Source organism: Urocampus carinirostris, chromosome 11, assembly GCF_059441175.1.
Source record: "Urocampus carinirostris isolate Australia breed hairy pipefish chromosome 11, RoL_Ucar_1.0, whole genome shotgun sequence".
Taxonomy (NCBI): domain Eukaryota; kingdom Metazoa; phylum Chordata; class Actinopteri; order Syngnathiformes; family Syngnathidae; genus Urocampus; species Urocampus carinirostris.
The window spans coordinates 20,555,504-20,570,659 of NC_142359.1; the positions used below are offsets into that span (position 1 = coordinate 20,555,504).

General features: G+C 40.1%; 1 protein-coding gene across 5 annotated transcripts; it reads right to left on the bottom strand.

Moving 5' to 3' along the window:
* Positions 1–276: 276 nt before the first annotated feature.
* Positions 277–15,101, bottom strand: foxm1 (forkhead box M1). Of its 5 annotated transcripts, none has more exons than XM_088347092.1 (9): positions 14,903–15,101; positions 10,601–11,029; positions 8,697–8,851; positions 8,444–8,629; positions 8,251–8,379; positions 6,530–6,589; positions 4,206–4,254; positions 3,541–3,659; positions 277–2,630 (listed from the first exon to the last, which is right to left on the bottom strand). In XM_088347092.1, exons 2-9 carry the CDS (start codon positions 10,995–10,997, stop codon positions 1,980–1,982), a joined length of 1,746 nt encoding a protein of 581 aa, XP_088203218.1. In that variant the 5' UTR covers positions 10,998–11,029; positions 14,903–15,101; the 3' UTR covers positions 277–1,979. The 5 variants fall into 5 exon arrangements, with proteins under 5 accessions (XP_088203218.1, XP_088203221.1, XP_088203217.1 ...); XM_088347095.1 differs by having other exon boundaries at positions 3,541–3,653; positions 10,601–11,032; XM_088347091.1 differs by having other exon boundaries at positions 10,601–11,032.
* Positions 15,102–15,156: the final 55 nt, after the last annotated feature.

The window sequence follows — 15,156 nt, forward strand, 5'->3', positions numbered from 1 at the left end:
AGGCAGTTCTTCAAAACCAAAAATGTGGAATTCAATTGTTGTTCAACCCACAAACAAGAACATATTTTGTTAGGGCGGTCCTTGATTTCAAACTTTTGATTTTATCGTCAGCGAAGGCCTGAATATTGAGTGAAATTATGAAAGAACACATTTTGTGACGTTCCGAACATATAGGACAAATCTAAGAGGTGCCCCAAAGCCCAAATTGACCCAGTCAAATAAGCAGTCAGAGATTTGCTTTAAAGATGATATCTTTTTCTTTCTTTTATCATATTTTATTTATCGCTAATTTTGTTTCGACTCCGTTTCAGATGCAATTTGAGCAGAGACATGGAAGCCCAAGAAGGCCGTAATTCAGTTAACTACACTAAAAACTTAAAATCAAACATTCATTTCATCAAAACAGCCTTAAAACGAATATATCATTGATAAACAGCCTTAAGAAAGAACAATCGATTTATAAAAACGGCATTTTATAATTAAGTCTTTGGTAAGTTTTTTCAAATATTACCAAAATTTATTTTTTAAAATATTAACACAGCATACTTTTCATAATAATGTAATATGACTGAATTTCCAAGGTTCTATTTATGGTTATTTTAACAGAGTATATTTTTATTTCAATTTACATTATTATGAAATAGTTTGCCGCCGTAAAATTTCAAAATATATGTAACATCCGATTATGATAAAATTGAAATAGTTTAAAGCTTTTTATTTCAAAAGGCCGTTTTGTCAATTGAATGTTCGGTTTTAGGCCGTTCTCATTAATTGCATGCTCGTTTTCCTAATTGATTTGTGGCACTCTTGGCCTTCTATAAAGACAAGTATTCAAGTGAAAAGTATGGCGACTGCGAATGTAACGGGGAAAGTGACGAAGGTCTGCTCCGTTAGCCAGAACGAGCAGCCGATGATGGTAAAGCAGCTGCCCCCCTTAAGGGAAGTGCTGCGTCAATCCTTTCGCTTCCACGATCAAGAAAAGAAAACGGCCATGGAGACAGCGGGCGTAGTGGTGGGGGAGATGTTTTTGTTTAGGATCTCCACGGGAAGGAATGAACCAGATCTCCGTTGCTCCCCCGTTGCATTTGCAGCCGCCATACTTTTTCACTCTAATACTTGGCATGGCTCAAACAATATCTGAAACGGACCAATGAATAAAATTTGATACTAAAATAATGTTTACCACACAAATGTGACATGCATGTCTTTCCCCCAAGGTTTTACACCTGGTGTGCCGTGAACACGTCCTAACAAATCCGAGATCAGCTTAGTTATCAGAGCACTAAACCGCTAGTGGTATAGATGACTTGCGAAAAGGCAGTCAATTTCATGTCATTAGAATTTTTTTTACAATATTTTTAGTCATAGTACTAGAGACGAATGTGCGGTTTTTAATGTTACAATGACAATAAATTGTATTCCTTCATACTCTTCCAAGCATTGTAAGAGACACATGAATTGTCATTGTAACACGCACAGCCTAAATAACACTCGTCTCTGGTACTGTGACTGAACAGTGAGAATATGACATAAAGCTCAATGCCTATCAAGATCACTGGTAGTCCAGCGGTAGTTTGGCGCTCTCAATCGAATCCCGTTAGAACCAAAAACGCGCAAGGATACTTTGACTTCTTTTTATGTAAACAAACGTGTTCAAATGCTTTCTGGTATCGTTCAGGGGGGGGGCGGATCAATGGAGGGGCGGGGCCTTACTTTAGGAACCGCTGTTTTACACCCTATGTGAGTCTTTTGAGCCCACATTTCAAATGCACTTAAAAATACCCTTTTAAAAGCACAGCTAATATTGCTTATATTACCTAGCCAAATTGGACCTGGGACACCTCCGAAATATATCCGATCCATCAGAAACTTCACAAGATTTGTTTTCTCATGGTTTCACACCATATTCAGACATTACACATTTTGGAAATCCTCTATAAGGCCCACCCTCATAACTTGTGTATGCACAACGATGTGAGCTACGGTATGATCTCCGACAGGCTGATTTCAGCCAAGCCCAGGTCCTGAACCTCATCCAGGCCGAAGCTGAGGTCCACCAGGATCTTGCTCAGGCTGTCGTTCATGGTGTCCAGCACCAGACCCTCTGTGAATGAGCGGTGGGTAGGGGGGCTGCCGCCACCAGCAAGGGGCATCTCTCCGGCGCCATCAGAGAAGAGGGCCCACTCCTTAAAGGGGGTCCCGCTCATGCTGAAAGTAGTGTAGTCGTGCAAGGGGGTGCGGGTCGGGCCATTCGGTGTGCGGATGGGGCTGAAGTCCAGCACGCTCCGGCCTTCGCCCTCAGCCGGCGCCTTGCTGGGAGTGGAGGAGGCCAAGCGCCGGCCCCCTTTAATAGGGGTCTTGTAGGAGTGGAGCCGGCCTTCCTGGAGGCTGTCTAGCTCGGTATCCAGACAGGTGGAGGAGGTGGCGATGCCGGAGTCTTGGTCGGAGTTTTGAGAGTAGAGTAGCAGCGGTTCTTCGTGCTGCGTGCACACCAGACGCTGTTTCCGTCTGGAGCGGCTGGCCTGTCTGCGGCCAAGCGTTTTGGGGCTTCTGCGCTGTGGGGTTTTACGCACTTGCCCCTCATTCAGCACTTTTTCCTGCGGGGTCTCATCCTTCGTCAGCACCACGTCCTGGTCACACACGATAAGAAAGTTATCTCTCACTTTACTTCACTACACATCAATCAATGATGTTACATTTAAAAACAGCATCATATACTGGGTGTCCCAAAAATGTATACACATTTTGACTTTAAATAGCCATCAAAACGCTTTCAGAACAATTTATTTGTACAAATGTAAGCCCGGCATCCACCGTTCTTACTTCAAAATCCAAACTGTAAAAGAAAAAAAGAGTTTATTGGTTATTTAATGTCAAAGTGTGTATACATTTTTCAGGACACCCTGTAAAACAAGGGTCAAATTAATCACCAATTACATTTTTGTGTCAAGGATTTTTGCACCTTTCAATTTCAATTATTCACAATGGCACATTCTACAGCAGGGGTCTCAAACCATTTTTTTGTTACTAGTTGGCCAAAGGAAACCCAGTTTTTATAACAACTTATGACGTTTTTTCTATGTTGTTACTTGGTTATGATAGGCTAATTATTGGAAGAGAACCATTAGAAAATCAGAATGATTAGCTATTTTCACAACAGATCCGCAGACACCTCAACTGCACTTCTGTCAAAAACAAAAATGCTACAAAGGTCAAAGAAAAATACAAACTACGGAAACTTTAAAGTGACCAAACCGCACCATTTTTCTTATCATTCCTTTACATAGGGTTTATTTTTTTGGGGGTGTACGTAGCAGCAAGATGGAAGACAATAATGTCAGCTTCCTCTCGGTGAGCCTCATGTTAACTAATCAATATTTTTTTCTTAATGAATGAAGTTTTTCACCACTGAGAGGCGCTAAACAATACACAATTTATTTTTGATATAATCTTTTGATGCACCCCTAAATGAAATAGCACTAATAAATTCTATATTTCCTTGAAAACACAATTGTGAGCTGAAAAATAACAAATTGCCACCTCTAACGCATTTCTCCGCCTCTTGGCTCTGGTGGGGCTACAGATGTTTACAGGCAGCTGGACGGGGCCCGATTTAGAGGGTGGTCGGAGCAGAAGTGGCTTCATCTGCCTCGCTGAAACTCAAAAACAAAAATAAGGTTGACATGTTCTTGTTCAACCCAGGGGGCTGCAACCCCAGAAATCGAAAGAATCATATTGGAGCAGAAAAACCTAAAAAACACATTTGCTTGGAGCCGCAAAAAAGAAAATAACAAAATGGAACATGTATAGTGTGCCCCTTATCTGGCCAACAAAGAGTGCAATGAAACACAGCATGCATTCACAAAAATTTAAAAGCAACTTTTTGAAAAGGTACAGTAAATAAAATCACATTAATGCAATTCAAATTTTATTTCTGTGAAGTTATAGTTCTCTCTTTAACATAGGGGTCCATGCCCAATCACACACCCGACAGTTTGTTTAAAGCAGCCACCTGCCTGGCTTGTAACGCTGCCCCTTTAAAAAGACAGCGCTATTTTAACACAGGCAACAGCGGAGAAAGTGAAAAACAAGCGAATGAGAGATGCGCCGGAGTTTTGCATTGCAGCCAAGTTCTCCAGTCAGGAGTTTATGCCCGAGAGAACGAGTTGCGGATCCCCGGTGTAATTTATGAAAATTGCACTTACTGGAGCCAGTTGGTGCTTTCTTTGTCATGGGAAGTGTTTGATCTTGCTGCTGTTGAAAGAACAAGCTGAAACATGTGACTTCTAACATCGTAAGACAAGTAACGCCATCATTTATGTCGATAGTGCCTTGCAAAAGTATTAGGCCCCCTCGTCTCAGACCCTCCCCTGGTGTGTTCTCTGGTCTTCATGTGGCTCTCTGCTTTAAAACAAAACACTGACACTATCACACACACACTACAAACTTGTGGATTTTATATATCATCAGTCATTTAAGACCAGGTTGGGCAAACTGTGGCCCGGGGGCCACATGCGACCCGTAAGGCCTTATCATCCAGCCTGCCAAACAAAAATGTTAAAAATATGATGCAATACATGTTAAATGCAATGATTATACATATTCAATTGTTAAAAAGTACTATTAATGAAGATTTGTTGAATTGGTGCAACTCCTGTCCCCAACATTCAAATAACTAACCACAATTTTCTTCACTTGCTCTTTTTCTCATCTATTTAATGAATCGAGATTTTTCTGTAATTTATTGAAAAAAGAAAACTCAAAAAACTAAGCCAGCGTTACAGTATTGCATTTGGTGATTTCAATGCCTAAAATCAAATTTAGTGCTTTAAAAGGGAACATAATGTATCACTTGCTTTTATCTGAATAAATGATTTAAAGGCAAAACAATACAAACTAAGGAGCGAAAAGAAAAATAACATGTACTTGTGAATGTCTGCATGTTTTTTTTTTATAGAAATGACAGCGACAATATGAGAAAATTTAGTTCGGCCTACGTTATCTTTTCCCCTCATGGACTCCTGAGGTATAAAATTTGAGACTGTATTGGTATATACGAAAAAAAAAATGCAAGCTATTTTCTCCCCTTAGCCAATTTTCTTTCAATCCTGTGTGGCCTGAGACTCAAAAAGTTTGTCCGCCTAATTTAGGACAAAATTGGAACATTCAGAGATGCTCCAGGAATTCCACTGCCCATTTTTCAGATTTAAGTTTGTTGAAAAAAAAGAATGAATTATCCAATATTTTTTCCCCACTTCACAATTGTGTCCCACATATTGTTGATTTTCGACAAACTACCGTATTTTCCGCACTACAAGGCGCACCTAAAAGCCTTGATTTTTTTCAAAAGCTGACCATGCGCTTTATGATACAGTGCGCCTTATATATGGATCAATATTAAGTCGCAAAGTCTTGCAACCAATGCAAGCAGCCGCCGACTAGATTTTCCCCCGACCGCGAAGTAGTCCGCGGTGTATGCTGGGATTTATATACCGGCATTTCATTGGCTAACCAATGTGTCAATCATCATTTGAATCGATACTATTGGCTAAAGTTATTCGGAGGTAAAGGGGACAGATCTTTTTTATCATTTACAGGCTCGCATAGGCTAAAGGGGCAAAACAAAGCCTGCAATTGGCTAACCAATGTGTCAATCATCATTTGAAACGATCACTATTGGCTAAAGTTATTCTGAGGTAAAGGGGGCGGATCCTTTTTATCATTTACAGGCTTGCATAGGCTAAAGGGGCAAAACAAAGCCTACAATTGGCCAAAAAAAGATGAATGTGAATAGCATGTTAGGTTGAACATAGAGGAAACAGTATTTTACTATTCTGTACTGTATTTGTAAATATTTTACTCTCCTGGATTTACTACACTCACGGATATAAGAGGACCATGGTTGCACATTATTATTGAACACAACGACTTTGGTGAGCTACTCCGGCTATATATTTTCCCAGTATCTTGTTTCAGACTGATCTCGATGTTTCTGTGATATCTATTTTGAAATTAAACTCAATTCCAAGTGTTTATTGTCATATGCACAGTAAAGTTGCGAGCGAAAAAGAACATAGAAACTAAGGAATGGTTGGCATTTCTTGAATCCCAAGACTTTAACCTTCCGAATGATATTTGGAACTTTAAGTGACATCGTACAGACACTGTTTCCGTGCATGTCTGAGACACGTATTTGCTTCTTTGCAAGCTTTCGGAATGTTAAGGGGGTAATAAGTTTGACTGAACTACCTCACTGTTTTGTCGACGTTCCCATTGTAGCACCTTATAATCCAGTGCGCCTTATGCATGGAAAATGTAAGACCAAAAACTATTTTTTCGGGGTGCGCCCTATAACCCGGTGCACCTTATAGTGCGGAAAATACGGTAATCCATTTCTAGCTTTCTGTTTGAAATGTGGTGAAAGTTTAAAAAGTTCAGAGAAGCCAAATAATTTCGCATGGCACTGTATATTCAAGAAAATGTAAATTCCAGCCTCAGCTCCTTAGAAATCAGAATGCAAAAATATTACCTGGTGAGATGAAACTGGTACAGGTTGGGCTAAAGCCGCTTCCACTAGATTACATCTGGGCTGTATGAACAACATCAACTATTTTAAGTAAAATGCAATTGCAAGAAAAAATAATCAGGAATGGTGCAGTGTAAAGCCCCGCGCACACTTAACGCCATTTGTGTGGGGAATTCGGCGTTGACACCTTTGTCTGCATAACGGCAATGGCGCTGCTCACCGCACCCATGAAGCTGTTTTTAGCTTTACCCAAAGTTGCCTATCTGCGATTTTTCGGATCATGGTATCATACAAGGTGGCCTCAACCCCAAAATCATGTAGCATGAAGACAAGCACATATTTACTACTGCGCTGAACGAAAACACGAATGAGGGCTGTGTCACGTAAAATATGGTTTAAGCCCTATATTTTTAGAACACAGCACCAGGGCAACGACACTGTGGAGAATACCGAGGAAAACAGCCAGATTCTAATAACGAAACACTGTGGTGACATCTGGTATCACTTATTACACCGGTCAGGTGCGCTCTGTAGTCCGGAATTTGCGGTAGTTCCAGATTGCAACACAGATGTGAGAGGTCGTACTTTTCTGTTGTTATCTTTGGTGTTTGCAGCGGTCATGGACCAAATTGCGTCGTTCCTTTTGGATTAAACTGGCAATATTTGGACAGAAAAGCACATTCAGCTTATTACGTTACTGTAATTTGATAGAATTCCCCGTTAACGTCACACCAATATCTAGCATTATGAGATGGACTGAACTACGACTCTAATTATACCGAAAGGGAAATGTTGCATGTTTGATAACTTCACCTTGTGGCATAGTTAACCTTGGGTCAGAATTCTGTTGTGCAATGTCAAAAAAAGAAAATGAGAGTGTCAGAAATTGTGTATCAAATACTATGCATTAATTTAATTATTTTCAGTGACTGAGTTATCTGGTAACACCTAGTAGTGGGGTGTTGTTTTGTATGTATGAAGCAAAGGTCGCCGTGACAACTCCCCGGGCCAGACAAGTGGGAGCCCCCGCCTCTACCCACAAGAGGCTGGAGCTGTGAGCATACGCGGGAAACCTCGCAATTCAGTTTGAAAGAAGCCAGTGAGCAGACAAGAGGCAAAATGATTTCTCTGGAACCAGCTTAACAAGCAACCAGAGAACCTTGCTTAGCCCCAATTGAGCCAACGGCCCTTACTGCCTTTAACACACTGCGTCCTGTAGTCCTCTTCCCGAACTGGTCTCCAACCTTTGAGGTTCCTCACCGCTCTACCGCCGAGGTAATCAAGACTGGGCCATCACCTTCATCGAAACAGAACCACAGTCCAGCTCGTGGTGCTATGTACTGGTGTGGCATTGAGGGGGAATTCTATCAAATTATGATAACGTAATCATTAAGCCAACGTTGTTTCCTATCCAAATTGTGCCAGTTAAGATCTCACATCGGACCAAACCCATGGATTTCTGTGTTGATTTGACTTTGCATACCCTAAAATTGGAATGTTGCAGAGATTTCTTTGGCCCTTACTTTGTCTCTGAGCCAGATATACTCACGAAAAGAGCCACGGATTCTCGATCCATACTCTATGCATTTGGCGCTGGGCCAGCACCTCCAAAAGGTGCACACTCGACACCAGAAGCAAAAAAACACAGATCATCATTTGCGTTGCACCCGAGGGATGCCAGGTGCGCGCGGGGCTTAAAGCAGAAATTGACATGTGTGTCTGACCGTGTACACCTGATCCAGTGTGAGGCCTCGGTTGGCCTCAGGTTGAATGGTCCAGAAGGACTGTTTCCTGTCAGTCGACAGAATTCGGAGGAACATTTTATGCATAGATAGGGTATGCCGGACACAATTCTGCCGAAAGAAACAAAAGAGATAAATATCCACAGTAAAATCCATAATGATAGGCTGTTTGCACCTTCCAGCCGCGCCTGTTTTCATCCCTGAAGTAGTCAAAGTGCTCTTGCAGCCACTCATAGATCTCCTTCAGGGTCAATTGACCATCCTTACTGCTGTTGATAGCAAACTGGATCATGGTCAGGTAGGAGAAAGGGGGCTTCTTGGACCTGGTGTCGCTTTGGATGTTGGAGGGGGCTGCAGTTGGCTGCAAAACAAAAAATTGTTGAAACTAAGAAGATTTTGTAACTGGTCAACAGGGATCTTAAAATAACCTTGGGTGATGAGCTGCATGCTGCTTCATGCACAGAATGCAGCGTGCTATTGGGTTTGTCATTGCTAGGCCCTGCCTGCAACGCATCACAGGTTTCCAACCACTGCATGTTGGTGAGGCTGTTGTTGAAATTTACATCATCTTCTTCCCTTTTCACTGGAATGTAACAAATCATGTATAATTAGAATTGTCTTTATTGCCATTGATAACAACATAGTGTACATTGTTTGCAACGAAATAAGTCAAGTCACTCGAGGATGAACAAGACAAACTCGTAATAAACACTGAAAAAAACGAGATGAGAGTGACAGGATAAACGGAAAATAATTCAATAGGTAGTGCTTGGAGAGAAGCCTATGATGTAAGTGCAATTTGTTTTTGTAATAATTGTGCACTGAAAACGAGTGCATTATAACAATAGTATAATAAAAAGTAGTGAACTGACTTCTAGCAGCAAACCAGTTTTTCAATACAAATGGCAATACTGTATATATATTTCACATACCACCACATAACTCCTAAAAGATCAAGAAAATCATTCACAAGTATTTTACCTTCTGGGACTTCTCAAACTTTTGCCGCATTTTAGGTTTAAAACGTAAACATGGAAAATTAAATTCAATTTGATTGATTTTTTGTCAAGAATTAACAATCAAAGTTGAATGAAAATTATTGTATATTTTATCTCTTTTAAAGTCAGTGTGCATTGTTTAGCACCTCCTGGTGGTAAAAAAACAAAACAAAAAACAATATTGATTTCAATAAAATAAATAAAATAATTTCCTTGTATTGTCATTCTGTGTAACAATGTACACAGCCCAAATACGTGAACTATCATATAAACGTACATCTTTTATAATACTTGCTGGTCAACAAATTGGCATATACAGACGATCCCCTACTTACGACACTTTGACTTCCCAAAAACGGTAGTTAAGAACATTTTTTTCGGGATGTCGAAAAATATCCGGACATTGCTGCAAGTTAGATTTTGTATTGTGTGCACCTTTTTCCGAGTACAGTACTGTGGTGCTTCTTTCCGCCACTACCGGCGTGTGGCGTTAATAGAGCACACCCAGCATCCACCCCAAAGAAGAAATACGCTTCCTCTTCCTAGTTAGTGAGTAAACATTCTATACTGTATCTCCAGCACGCTAAAAACTTTGACATTTTTATTGTTTAATGGTGTAAAGTGTAATGAAGAGGCGAACCGTTTCTTTTGAAATGAAAGTGGAATATGGAAGCTTGATGCTGTTGAGATAATGGTTGGATCGCTTTATTTTCCGTCCAATCTCTACCACGGAGTAGGACCTCTTGAAGCCCATCTTCCAAAAGTAAGTCAAACTCAACTTTATTTATCTTTATCGAGCTTATTATTTTATGAAATGTTTATTTTTTTTAGTACAAAACAATACAGGTTACTTATACAAGCCTTAAACATACTTATATAAACCTTGAACATAAAAAGTATAGCACTGAAGCAACTTTCTTCTCGTTCGTAAATAGGGCAACGTCTGTATCCTACATGATTTTTAACTATAAAAGACCAATAATCTTTGTGGTGATTCAAAACATAACATTTTACCTACATTGACATTTTTTAGTGGTCAAAATTTGTAGCCCGAGTAGGTCATGTGTAGAAGTATCACTGTATTTATTTTATAACATATACGTGTATTGACATTTTTTCAATGCAACTGTAACGTTTGTGACATGACTTTAATACATTTAAAGTAACTTTGCATTAAGGAGTAGTTTAATTTTTTTACATACCAAGTATACTTAGTTACATTTATAAGTTAAATCAGGCTTTTTGAGGAGGCGGATGTGGCCCTCGGTAAAAATGAGTTTGACACCCCTGCACTATAAAGTGGCAATCAAATGGCAAAACAAAAACACTCCTACATTGTTTGATTCCAGGGAAGGCAGGGCTTTGAGAATCTTGGTTTCTCATCATGCTCCCTGAAAAGGCAGCGTTTTCCTTGCCTGGGGAGCCCAGGGTACCACTCTCACCCAGTAGGATGAATTTGTTGGGCCCCTGAGTGCCGCTCTCCTTTCCTTTGACAGTCAGCGCTTCTATGACGCTGCGCAGCTCAGCCGTCTTGGGAATGACCACCACTTGTGTGCTTGGGAAGAAGGGATGATCCAGGACGCGCACGCCTTCCGGGAATTGCAGAGAGAAAGATGAGGTTCCTGGATCTTTCTGAGCCCCGGATGCATCCTGAGTCGTGGGCGGGTCACTCTGCTGAAAAGAAGGCTTGCTTCTTTTAAGGATCAGAGGTCTCCTTGGGCTCCGTCTCATGGTTAACCGGTTGCGCAAGATATCCCACTGATCTGCTTTAAAAAGACACACACGAAAAAAATAAACATCTTATAATGTATAGTCCCATCAAATTGGGGGGACAGACAATCTAAGACAGTCACGGGCATGCATTTTCAGTTCAACCACATCGATTTGGTGCATTTGTAGGGCAAAATCAAGTCAAGTCATGTTTATTTGTATCACTCTTAATCACAAAGAGTCTTAAAGGGCTGCACAGACCACAGACTATTGCAAACTACAGACTTTTATTACACCACCCCCTGATCTAGAACCTACATGAGGGCTAGGAAAACTCAAAAACCTCAGCATGAGGAAAATTAAGAAACCTTGAGAAGGGACCGCAAATGAAGTAATCCCGCTTCCAGGATGACAAGGCTACAATGGATGTTAACAAACAATAAAATAAAAAATAAAATATAGAATAATTAAATTATGATATAAAATCAAGAGGCAAAATATGTGATGGATGTGTGCCTTTGTAAACTATTAAATCAAAAATACACTAATTATGAAAGGCAATGACACATGCAAAAAGGAAATCTGTTCATCATCTAATTTGCTTACAAGTTTATGAGACTCTGGCAAACTGATTAAACCCTGGCGGCCAGCAAGGATCTCTCTAATTATGGCAAACACTGTGATAACTCTTGGGGGTATGTTGTATATATTTGATGTGCTTGTACAAGTATGGTTAGATAGAATTTTTTTTAAGATTGCTACTTGAATTAGCAGAATCTCCAAGTACTCTGCTCTTTTTGTCATGTGTAGTGTACTATATTTAATCCTTATGATCCAAAGGGACGGTTAGTGTCTGTCTTCAAGGCCTGAGGTTGTGTAAAATGATTTGCAGCAATTGTAGACATTATATATACAATCATCTCCGCAACTATGTTTAAGTGTGTTCGCGCATCGGCCCGGTATTGCAGTACCTCCGGGAACGGTGCATTCGCAATGACCGCAGCAAGGCTTTAGGGCTAGGACCTTAGCTTGGCCTTTTGGCTGAGAGTAAGTGTCCCGGCTCCTAGGCTTTGTAGCGTATTATGAACTGACCGATAACGGATAATGGATAATGAATAACGAAGATAGAACAATAACCCTTAAAAACCCCCCCTTCTGAGCAAAACATTGTGCGCTTTTTAAAAAAAAAAATCCTTACAGTTAATTGTGTAACTGGAGTGCCACGTCCAATTTCGTTGTCACAATATGTTCAAGCCATTTTGTAACAATGATAATAAATGTATATTCTATTCTATTTGCCAAGTGGGAGCTGGTACCCACAGTTATTTTGTTATCTGATAACTTAATGTTTTCTAAATACAACATTAATTTACTGGTCTGGAGCAAACAAAATAGGCAAACATTGTTGATCGCTACTCACAAGGGAAATCACTGGCGCCAGGACGAAATAATCTTGAAATGGAACAGTTTTAACAAGACACCAAAACTGGGCGATAAAAATCACAACCAAAGGTGTGGACTGATCCTGATTAAGGACTTTTGACAATAAATAATTTCTTTGGCTCATAAACCATAATACATATGAAAACAAAGTACACATATCCTGTGATTTTTAACCCCTTTTGCAATAGGCTTTGAACTACATGGGGTTTTAAGCCCTCCTTTCACATTAAGCATCAAACGAATATTTTATTACTTTGAAGCAATACCGATGCATTTCCTTATTAAATTTAAGTTATTTTAGTGGACAACTGAAACCAGGTAGTAACTAAAACCAATAACAAGGTAAAGCACCCGCTGTCATTCTGCATCGAGTTCATGGTGCGTTCACAGATAACAAATGCACTCAGAACTCTCATATAAGAGGAGTTCACCTAAATGATTTTTCGGGTATGTTCAAGTCATTTGACTTTTAAGTACATTTAATTAGCTTCACTTGCTAATTCTATCACTATTCCATGAGCATACCTCAAAAGCTACCCTCACAGTGAAGGGAGCGCTAGTTTGATCGCAGGAAGCGCTGGAATTATCAGTTGACAGGAGCAAAACACCACATTGACTTTTTAAATTAGGAATTGGCATTTGAAAATGTGGAAAAGCCTTAAATGGTAAATAAACAGTACAGGTCTCGATACATGTTGAAGTTCTAAAGATTTGGTAAATTCTTATTACAGGATGTACCAAAATCCTCGAGCACATTTTAACTCCCCATATCTCCTTAACTATGAATGGTAGTAGGATAAAAGTTGTGCCATTTTAAAGCTTAACATTAAGATTTTCTAAGGCTATTGGTTTTTAAAAATACATATATTTGCAGACCTATTAATAGCGTTCACCCCACCAAGGAAAGGTGTTTTTGTGCTTAAATTTGTAAAAACGGAATCCTGGACTATTGTTCAACGTGCATTTTGCTGAAAATTCAGAAAAGAGCCACCAGAGACGAAGTCCATAGGGAGATAGCATTGTTAATTCATAACAGATGAGTGCCTTTGCCCAGCTAAAAGAACGGGACACCCCTCAACTTCAGAAGATGTGAACAAGTTTGAACTGCTTTACAACAGTTTGTTGTGTCTTGAGCAAGCGACTGCACATGTCACCTTACAAGCTACGGTTAATCCAATAGTTAAACTGATAAACCAGCTTGATCAAGTTCTCATATTCTAACCATCCAATTTCCTTTTTGTGTGGATTTGTGAAAGGATTGGATAATGGGCGGGGGAGTACGGCGGGGCAGTGGTTAGCGCGTGTGAGGCACAGTTCTGAGGTCATGAGATTGAACCTCCTCTATGTGGAGTTTGCATGCGCGCGTGGATTTCCTCCGGGCACTCCGGTTTCCTCCATCGTTCAGAAAACATGCATGTCAGGTTAATTGGCCGGTCAAAATTGTCCCTTGGTGTGAATGAGCAAGTGAGTTGTCTGTCCCTGGGTGCCCTGCGACCGGCCGGCAACCAGTTCAGGGTGTCCCCTGCCCGAGGATAGCTGGGATGGGCTCTAGCACACCCGCAACCCTACTGAGGATAAGCGGTGCAGATAATGAATCAATGGATGGATGGACAATGAGCCACATATTTCAAGATAAGTGGATGAGCTTAAGGCACAAATAACAGAGGGTGTGTCATCATTGACAATGCAATACTGGGGCACATTTGGGAAGAATTTGGCTATCGGCTCTATGTGTGTCATTGAGCAATGGTTTTCATATTGAACATTCCATGTAAAAAATGTGAATACAAGCTTTCTGAATTTACCAGATGTTCTTTAATACCCTTAATAGTTTCCAAGATATTCAATGTAAAAGGGATATTAAGTGACGATTAATCAACTCTTTGTGTTATTGAGAAGATCAATGCTGGGGTTGCGTGAAATTTATCATGACGTCTGTACGAAACAAAGGTAAAGAAACAGATGCACCCCCTCCGTAGTTCGTCATAGACGCTTCAAACAACATAATATAAATTGTAGGACTGAAAAATAATATTTGGTTTCTATTATTTTGACCGTTTTCAGCCAAGCATTTTACAAAACCCTGGTGCAATGACTGAGAGACATTAAATAAATATTTTTACTTACAGGCTGTTATTAGACTATTAAAAGAAAACGTTATGTAAGACCGAATTGCATACGGAATTTACTTGCAGTCCGATTTCCTATTGTAATAAATACGTTATTACGTGTGTCAGTTGCTTCACCTACATCGCAATTTCGCTTAAGTGCTTTACGGTAGATGCTAATGCTAAAAGCAAATTATGACGTAAACGTCGCGTAAACATTTACAAAATACGCGCATTGTTTGTTTACATGGTGGCGGTGGTACACGAGCACAACAAATAAAAACTACAAATGGACGATTTGTCCATTATTACAAATTGGACGTCATTTGAAGAAGCTATGCTACGCTAACTTCACTAACATAACCGAAGCCTCACCTTCACATCACAGCAACAGCCAAAGTGTTCGGGATGTACTCTTCTACAACCTTGCAATTAGTCGCAAAATAAAACAAAAATTGAAAGAAGCACAAAAATCCAGTCATTATTGTTTGACAGAAATGTCACGATCTTTTCAGAACAATAAACGTATTTTGAATTTTGGCGCTGGGGGTGCTGCAGTCATGAATCTAGTCACGTGACTTGCCCCCTGAAACCAATTGGGTGTTACGCCAGCGCGAACTAGGAAGTAG

Excerpts from the sequence above, each read along its gene's own strand:
- foxm1 (XM_088347092.1), bottom strand. The coding sequence starts at position 10,997 with ATGAGACGGAGCCCAAGGAGACCTCTGATCCTTAAAAGAAGCAAGCCT. Across the intron at positions 3,660-4,205 it reads GAAAGCACCAACTGGCTCCA|TTTCAGCGAGGCAGATGAAG; the intron begins GTAAGTGCAATT and ends TTTGTTTTTGAG. Across the intron at positions 2,631-3,540 it reads GGCGGAGAAATGCGTTAGAG|GACGTGGTGCTGACGAAGGA; the intron begins GTGGCAATTTGT and ends GTGTGTGACCAG.